Source organism: Hakea prostrata, chromosome 8 (assembly GCF_041222555.1).
Source record: "Hakea prostrata isolate BN-2017 chromosome 8, UWA_Hpros_2, whole genome shotgun sequence".
Classification (NCBI taxonomy): Eukaryota; Viridiplantae; Streptophyta; class Magnoliopsida; order Proteales; family Proteaceae; genus Hakea; species Hakea prostrata.
Genome location: NC_142607.1, coordinates 26,244,502 through 26,252,556, shown reverse-complemented (window position 1 = coordinate 26,252,556; position 8,055 = coordinate 26,244,502). Strand labels below are relative to the sequence as shown.

Here is an 8,055-nt window from a genome sequence, read left to right as displayed (position 1 = left end):
ATTTTGAAAACGTGCAATCTTTAATTTAGAGCACTAAAGCGTGCAACCTAGAATTTAAGCCTCACTAAAGCACATAATCTATAATTTACTCTTTTTTCTAATCATCATCAACCAAATCACATAGATTGAGGATCCATAGATCTAAGGAGAAGGTTCTATTTGAAATGAAAACCCCTTTAGTATGTTTGCCACTATAAAAGGGTGAGGATCCTCTCATCCCAAACTGCCCATATCACAATTCACCCACACCCAAATAAGGCTAGACGTAGGCCTCGGCTATGGTACACGGGCAGAGACTTACGTAAGTGTGAAGGATAGGGGCAACAATAATTTGGGTGAAAAGGATCCGAATCCATTTACAAGAGGCTGCCACCATCTCACAATGCCAAAACACAACTACATCCTAAGCTATAAATAAAGACATGTTGCTAGTCAGCCCTCAGCTTCACAACTCAACAAGTTTTGGGACTGTTGGTTAGGGAAAATTTATTAGGTCCATTTCTTTGCAGAAATGAACCATATCCTTTTGTTAGGAGGTTCACCTTATCCCTGCCAGGTTGCTAAACCACCACATTTGGATCCCATCACCCGCCCACCCACCGACAACGACAACGACAGAACTTAATTTATTTACAGTTCACCAGAAAAGAACAAAGAGAACACAAAGCAAAGGACAGAGTTCAATCACCTGGTCCTGCCTTCCTGGTCACATCGACTGGGTCAAAGAAAACTTAACCCAAGACGACGACAGAGAAATTTAAGAGTTGACATTTAAGATGACGAAGACAAGTAACCCTTCACCTGATCCACCTGTTTCGTCTTCGCTGGAACAGGGACCAAGCAACGTCCATCTTCCTCATTAATTGCCTTTGCAAGTCTGCAACCTAATGAAACCAGATAATCTAAAATCACAAATGACAAGTAAAATTATTGACAGAAATAGAATACAGATTCAAAACAGCTGACAAAATTCCAGGTTAATCACATAGTTCTTTCTCCTGTGTTGCCTCTCTTCACAGATCACAAACAATTACACAAATAAACATAATCAACTGAACAGGAAAAACACAAGAGAGCTGCAAATCTCAATCTCAAATTGTCAGTAGGGTGTATAGTAGTATCCTGCACCAGGTGCCATGCCATTGACCGCCGGTGGCATACCATATGGTGGCATTCCATACGTTATCATGGGTGTTGGACCTGCAACATAGGTAGCACCACTGATCTTGGCCAAGGTGGCTGGACCTTGCATTCCATTCCTTGCATATTCCTGCCAAAGCTTCTGCTCCTGTGTAAGCAATTGCTGTTTTTTCTCCATATCTGACATCTGAACAAATGATGGTGGTGGGAAATTCAGTGATGCTGCGAATGGGTCTTGACCAACTGTTTGAACAGTTCCATCCGGGGCAGGAAGTGCTAGCACTGGTGTTGTGTTCTTCCCAGGTCCAGGAAGTGCAACACTGCTTGAACTTCCTCCTGTCAATTGGCCAGTGCTTATGTGTTGCCTCACAATTCCTTGATCATACATGCCATTCAGTAGCAAAGGATCAAGCCCACCTCCCAATGTGGCTTTCTGTTTTGATAGCTTGCTTGCAGTCTCCACCAAAGCTAGTTCCCAATCTGCCTTTCCAGGTTCAGCTGCTGGTGTCTGCCAAGCAGAGGTCACTTGAGTCTCTCCATCAACACCATTTGATGGGAATGCTTCCCATGACCCATTTGCATTACCATTAACAGGTCCAGAAAACAGAGCCAAAGCCAACCTATTGCTCTGATCTTCGGCAGATATGCCATCATCCCTTAGGTCCACCAAATCTGCCGGTGGTGGTGGTGGTGGTGGTGGTGCTTGAGGTTCTGATACCGGTGCAGGCTCAGGTGGTGGTGGTGGAGTGAAAGTCTCCGGTGGGGGAAGTGCTAAGATTTCATTCATATTTGGTGGTGGCGCCTCCTCACGCGGCGGTGTCTCCTTTACCTTCTCAGGGCTTTTGGGTATCCTTGCTCTGTCCCTCATAAACTCCTCCAGTGTCTCCAAAAGCTTGTCTGAAATCTTCTGCACCTCTGGAAACTCCGACGATCTTCCAACCCCAGTGTCCTTACACCACCCGTAGAAACCCTCAAGCTCATCAATCTGCTTCGCTGCACTAGCATAAGCCTCAAATGATTTCACACAATCTGGGTATTCCATATCAAAGAACTTATCAAGCAACACAGCCAATGTCTCACAGATCTCTGCGTAGATCTGAAAACTCTCCTTAACAATAGGGTAAAGAGCAATAAGAACCATTCTGTTGTTCTTCGCCAAACCCGTGGGACGAGAAGTCAAGAACCGATCAAACAGTCGCTGCAACTGACTCATCTTCCCCAAAATCCTCTCAGGATTCATATCCCTAAGAGGAGTAGGTGGCTTCTTCTCCTCCCGTTTTGATTCGTTCATGTCACCGTAAGATCTCGACCGGCGAATCCCATACCCATCATCACCACCACCACGATAGCCGGGTTCGTCTCTGAACTCTCCATAATCATGATCAAAACGCGAAGGTGGAGACCTAAATCGATCGTCTCGCCGCCCAAAACGATCATACTCGCCATCGGCAACGCCTCCGCGCCGCCCAAAACGATCATCTTCGCCACCGCCTCCTCTCTGCTTCCGTTCATACACTATACACTCGAGACGCTGATCCAGATACAGAGCGTAAGTTCGAACAAAAGCAGAATAATCCCATGAATGAGAATGAGCTTCATCACGAAAATCAGACATATTAAGAAGACGAGTTCCTCGCCTGGTAGCGTAAAGGATCTCTGTCTGAAACAGAGGATCTCCGTCTGCTAACAGCCGATGAACAAGCATCAGTGCCTTGAGAGCAACCATCCAATCCCGAGTTTTGCCGAGCCTCTTCGACACCATTGAAACACAAGCGTTCACATAACCAGTCGAATAAGAAGTAAGCGTCAAGATCTCCCTGATATACTTCTCATCAGCTGGATCATCATCGTGACTCGTAGCTTTAACAATCGCAACCTCCAATTCCGGCGCCGAATTACTAGAAACCTTCGCCAACCCAATACTTGTCTGATCCTTAACAGCTCCAATCGCCTTCCTGATCGTGCTCGGCGCCATCGCTACCAACTCTAGTTCCTCCTACACAAAATATCGTTGCAGTTCGAAAATCTAAAGCAGCTCCACCGATGACTGAAATGCTACGAAAGGTAGAAACTGAAGATTCAAGAAAGAACAGAGAAAAAAAGGGAAATTTAACGTTTTCCAAGGCTCTGTTACAAATCCAACCTGCCAAGACTCTGAGATAAGCGGTTAACTGAACACAGAAAGAGAAAGACCAAACTCTAAAGAAAGAAGCTAAGCTGAATTTGGCCGAAACCCACGAAGCAACAGCGGTTCTGGGCACCTGGGTAGCTTTTCCAACTTCCTCTCCGATCAGGGAAGGAGAGGAAGAGAATCAGAGAAGCGCAAGAACGCAAGCAAGAGAAAGGTGCGGAAATGTGCCTGAGCCAGGAGGAATCGCAGAATCCTAATTTAAAAAATAAATTAAAAAAACTAATAAAAAAAGAGAAACAAAACTTTTTACTAGCGATGTGGTGTTTCAATCTTAGCCGTCGAAATAGATAGTAAGGTTTGAAAAAAGGCTGTGTCGTATGTACTTTAGTAGTTAATTCCTTAGACAATCGAGAAGCTCCCTTGGACTCTTGCGCTTTGCTTAGGTACCAATGAGTAAACAAACTTCTTTCTCTTTTTTTTTTTTTTTTTTTGGATAAATTAAACAAACTTCTTTCATGAGCCTTCTAATCTATAATACAGTAATGCTTTGTTTGGTACGATTGTTCATGCAAATTGATATTTTAAACTTTTACCCCAAAAAAAATCTTGTTTGTTGTTTTTTTTTTTTAGTTTATCGTGAAAGCTCTAGTCTACCGGTCGAAGGTGTCACATGACATCTCATCTTGGGGGCGCGGTCCCCACTCCAAAATTGGCGTTTACCCTCGGGTCCAAGGTTGGTTCAATTGACAAATGCTTACGGTTAATAGTATGAAGTTAATAGTATTTACCAAAAAAAAAAAATCAATAGTTTGATAAAGTCAGACTTATATTTATATTATCTCCCCAGATGGTAGTTGAGGTGCACATAAGCTAGATTGAACAAACCTCAGTTCTTTATACAAAAAAAAAAGTAAAAAGAAAAAAAAGAAAAAGAAAGAATGAAAAAGAAAAAAAGTAATTACTAACATCATTAACAATTTTGCTGAGGTCCTGCGTAATTAATGCACAGGACCGTCAAGCCGGCCGTCCGATCTAATTGGACGGCTGACTTCATTTTAACAATAAAATAATCTAAAATACTCAAATCCTTGTTTAAAACATCGGTTTTGTTTGATGGTTCGGTCCAGCACAACCCAACGGTTCAAGTTGGGCGGTTCGACTCAATTGAGAGGGATACATTTTATATACAATCCAAAACAGTATATACGATTTCAAATTTTGATTTCAAAATATACAATTTTCAAAATCATTTGAAAACCACAAAACCCAAACGGTAAGAAACCAAACATCATTTCGTGATATCATAGAAGCTCTAACGCATCTTGGAGAAGAAGAAAAAGAAGCAGCAGGTTGAACAAGAATCTTCTTTCTCTTGAAGCATTTTTGTTTGCTACATCTGATATCGATCGAAGTTTGCATCTTGGAGAAGAAGAATAAGCAGCAGCTTGAACAAGAATCCAACTCGTTCCAGCGTTTTCCAATTTACCCCTGATTTCGTGTTACATCTTCGTATTGAGCTTTCGATTGAGGCTGTAACGGAGAAGAAGAAGAAGTAGCCTGGAACAACAACTTGAACAAGAAGAAGCCCTAGTTTGGGTACTCGTTCTAGCGTTTGGAGCTTTCATGGAAAAATTCATACTAACTCCTCCAACTGCTTCTACTGAACTCCAAGGCCTTACTTTTCAAATACATGCCTAACTCTTTTCTCTCTTCGTTTACTTCTTTTGACTTCTTTCATTTTTCTTTAACTTGTCTATTTATTTGCAATTTATGAACTGGTCTTGAAATTTTGGGTTTATGTGAACAGATTTAATGTTGAAGGATATGTGACTGGATTTGGTCATCCGGATTGGGCCAAGACCCACTCGGCTCTTTGTATCAATCGCTCCCCGTTGTTACTGACTCTCTCCGAATCTTTGGTGCCACATCTGTTGGTAAAACCGTCTTAGATGAATTGGCCTATAGGTATGTTCCATTTATTTATTTTTTATTTGAACAATTTCTGGGATGAAGAGCTGTTCATGTTTTATGTTTAATATTTTGTTGCCTTTTAGTTTTTGATTGCAGTCTCAATGGGGAAAACATACACTACGGAACACCTGTTAATCCTTCTTTCCCAGATCAGATTCTTGGAGGATCTTCAAGTGGGTCTGCTGCAGCGGTGGCAGGGAACCTTGTAGATTTCTCCTTAGGTCCGAAACATTTACTCCCTTGAGATATTATCATCTGGCTTTTTCTTTCCCCCTGATGGAGGTTCTCATACAAACCCTTCTTGTATTGTTGTGCGTTTTCCTTCCGAGCACCGACACTTGGAGGAAGTGTAAGAGCCCCCAGGACATCTGTGGATTTTAAGGGATTCGGCCTTCGCATGGTGTTGTTCCCATTAGTGGTGTTGTTCCTAATTCACAAAGTTTTGATACAGTTGGTGAGTTGCTAATACGGATTTTCAATCTTTTTTTTCCTGTTATGTATACTTTTTTTTGTGATATATTTTTCAGAAAAGCTTTCATGGTCTATGTCGAAGCATGTTTACTTAAATCCTGTTAATAACATCATTATAACTATAAAGTCAGATAATCGATGGGTGCAAGAAGCTCACATTCATATGGTATTCTCTTGTCATTGCCAACATCCTGTTGTGCTAACCAAAGCAGTCTATGAATTCTGAAACCTTTGTAGTTGTCACAGAATGTAGGCAATTCAAGGCTTTTTAGAGTTTTTTTTATATTTTATTTTTACTTTTATTTTTTCCTCCCTCCTATTTTTATTTTTGGGGGGGGGGGGAGGGGGTTGAAACCAAGGGGACAAGGCATCATCTAGGCATCACCAAAGTGCTTGGACACCCAGGTGATGTGTTGCAACTGGCAAACATCAACAGCAGCAAGCTAGATACTTCTAATTTGATCACAAAATTTGATAGAAGTTTGTAGAACCATCTATATTTTCCTTTTACTTGAAAGATTTTTTTTCTTCTCAGTATACTAACTCTGAATTTTGTACTTTTCTGGTATTTGCAGTTGATTGATTGTTTGATGGATACTAGTTCCTCAGTTAGATATCAAGTTAGAAAGATTTTTCAGTTAATGAAGTTGCCAGATCTGGAGATGTTTGCATCATTAATTCACGGCCTATTATCCAATTTGGAAAAATACCCACAGGTGTGATGATTTGTTGCTTATTCTGTGCCATTTCTTCTTGTAGCTTGCTACCATCTTGGCTAATGGTTTCACTCTTGGTTCTTTTGCTTGTCTCATTTTCTTTTCATGTCTTCATTGTGGCCATTGCAAAATTTGGTACAGAAAGTCACACCATTAGATACTCTCCTTTATGATTTTGTGTTTTCATTGAAAAGTAAGGGAAAAAATTTGGCATATATTTAGTATATAACCATATTTTCAAATTTGTTAGTTTTGAATTGAATTGTAGATCAGCTATGGAAAAAATGGAAAAAATGGAAAATCAAATATAATGATATGGAAATTTTGAAAAGGCTAAGAATGGCACAATTGAGGTATAAAATATGTGAATCATCCTGAACTTTGAAAAATATGTGGTTTGCTATGTACTTTTAGAAAGAATATAGCATAAATTTAGGAATTCTCTACCTATGGTCAGGACAAACTGTTCATTTGCTAGCTTTTTATTTTTCTGATCAATTAAAGTTTTGCCTAATTATAAGTGAACAAGTGTTACTTCTCCTACTAGTTCTGATAATACATGATCTCCTCCTGCCCCCTGATTTTTCTTTTCCAGGATGAAGATGATATCTGGTCTGTTTTATGTAATACCGGTGGAATTCATGGAAATTTTGCTGTCAGCTTTTTGAATGATGTTGCTCATGAGGTTGTAATCTCCTCTCATCAATCTTAATCTCCTGATCAATTGCAAAATTGAAACAATTTTCTGTCCAGTAGTATGAGATTCCTGTTTGTGTATATCTATTCTTATTAATACAAGGGAGCATATATGTATTTTCTTATGGGAGAATATAGACACACTCACAGGAGTGCTGGTGTAGCCATATTCCTGGGTAAGATTCTTTTTGCCTTTGGGTTTATTATTAGGAGCAAAACTTCACTTGAGGATCTCGTACAAGCACCAATCAGGAAATGGTATATATTCTGCAAAGGGTATCCTGGCTATCTGTGTGGCCATAGTTCTCAAGGCGCTGGATGTTGAAAAGTGAGGGTCAAAATAGATACATACGAGATCAATGGTTAATACTTATCTGTACTTTTAAGACTCGCTTATCTCTTCTTTTTTCTCTCCCCTAAGTTGCTAATGACTAGTGCTCATTTGAAATATTTAGTAACAAAATTAAAGAACCACTAGTAGATAGCTATTATATCTCTTCATCGTCTTGTTAATTCTTTTCTTGGGTAATACCTTACTCCACAATAGGCTGCTTGTAGATTGGACTCTACTAGATACTCTTAGGGTTACTAATGGGGGACAGAATAGAGAAGAAAGAAGGATAAAGAAGATAGGGGGAACAAGGGGAAACCTCAACAATCAGATGAAGCAGGGGAAGCTGGAGAAGACCACTCATAAGAAGAAGAGAAGAGGATATCGACTGCTGAACCAGTAGACAGTGTAAATCTGTTTTATGAATTTTAATCATATTTGTGTTTCTCTGTTGGAATAGTTAATTATCTAATCTGCATAGATTTTGTCTAGCAATGTATTTTCTTTATAGGCCTTGGGTTTAGCCTACATTCAAAATAAAATAGCAATTTGCATTTGGTTTGATGGTCAAGACTGATGTATGTTGTATTAGACTATAG

General features: G+C 40.0%; 1 protein-coding gene across 1 annotated transcript; it reads right to left on the bottom strand.

The window, feature by feature from the left end:
• Positions 1 to 615: 615 nt before the first annotated feature.
• On the bottom strand, positions 616 to 3,514 carry LOC149007469 (putative clathrin assembly protein At4g32285). The gene has a single exon (XM_089166812.1). The coding sequence runs from the start codon at positions 3,113 to 3,115 to the stop codon at positions 1,100 to 1,102; it is 2,016 nt and encodes a 671-aa protein (XP_089022938.1). The 5' UTR covers positions 3,116 to 3,514; the 3' UTR covers positions 616 to 1,099.
• Positions 3,515 to 8,055: the final 4,541 nt, after the last annotated feature.

Excerpts from the sequence above, each read along its gene's own strand:
- LOC149007469 (XM_089166812.1), bottom strand. The coding sequence starts at position 3,115 with ATGGCGCCGAGCACGATCAGGAAGGCGATTGGAGCTGTTAAGGATCAG.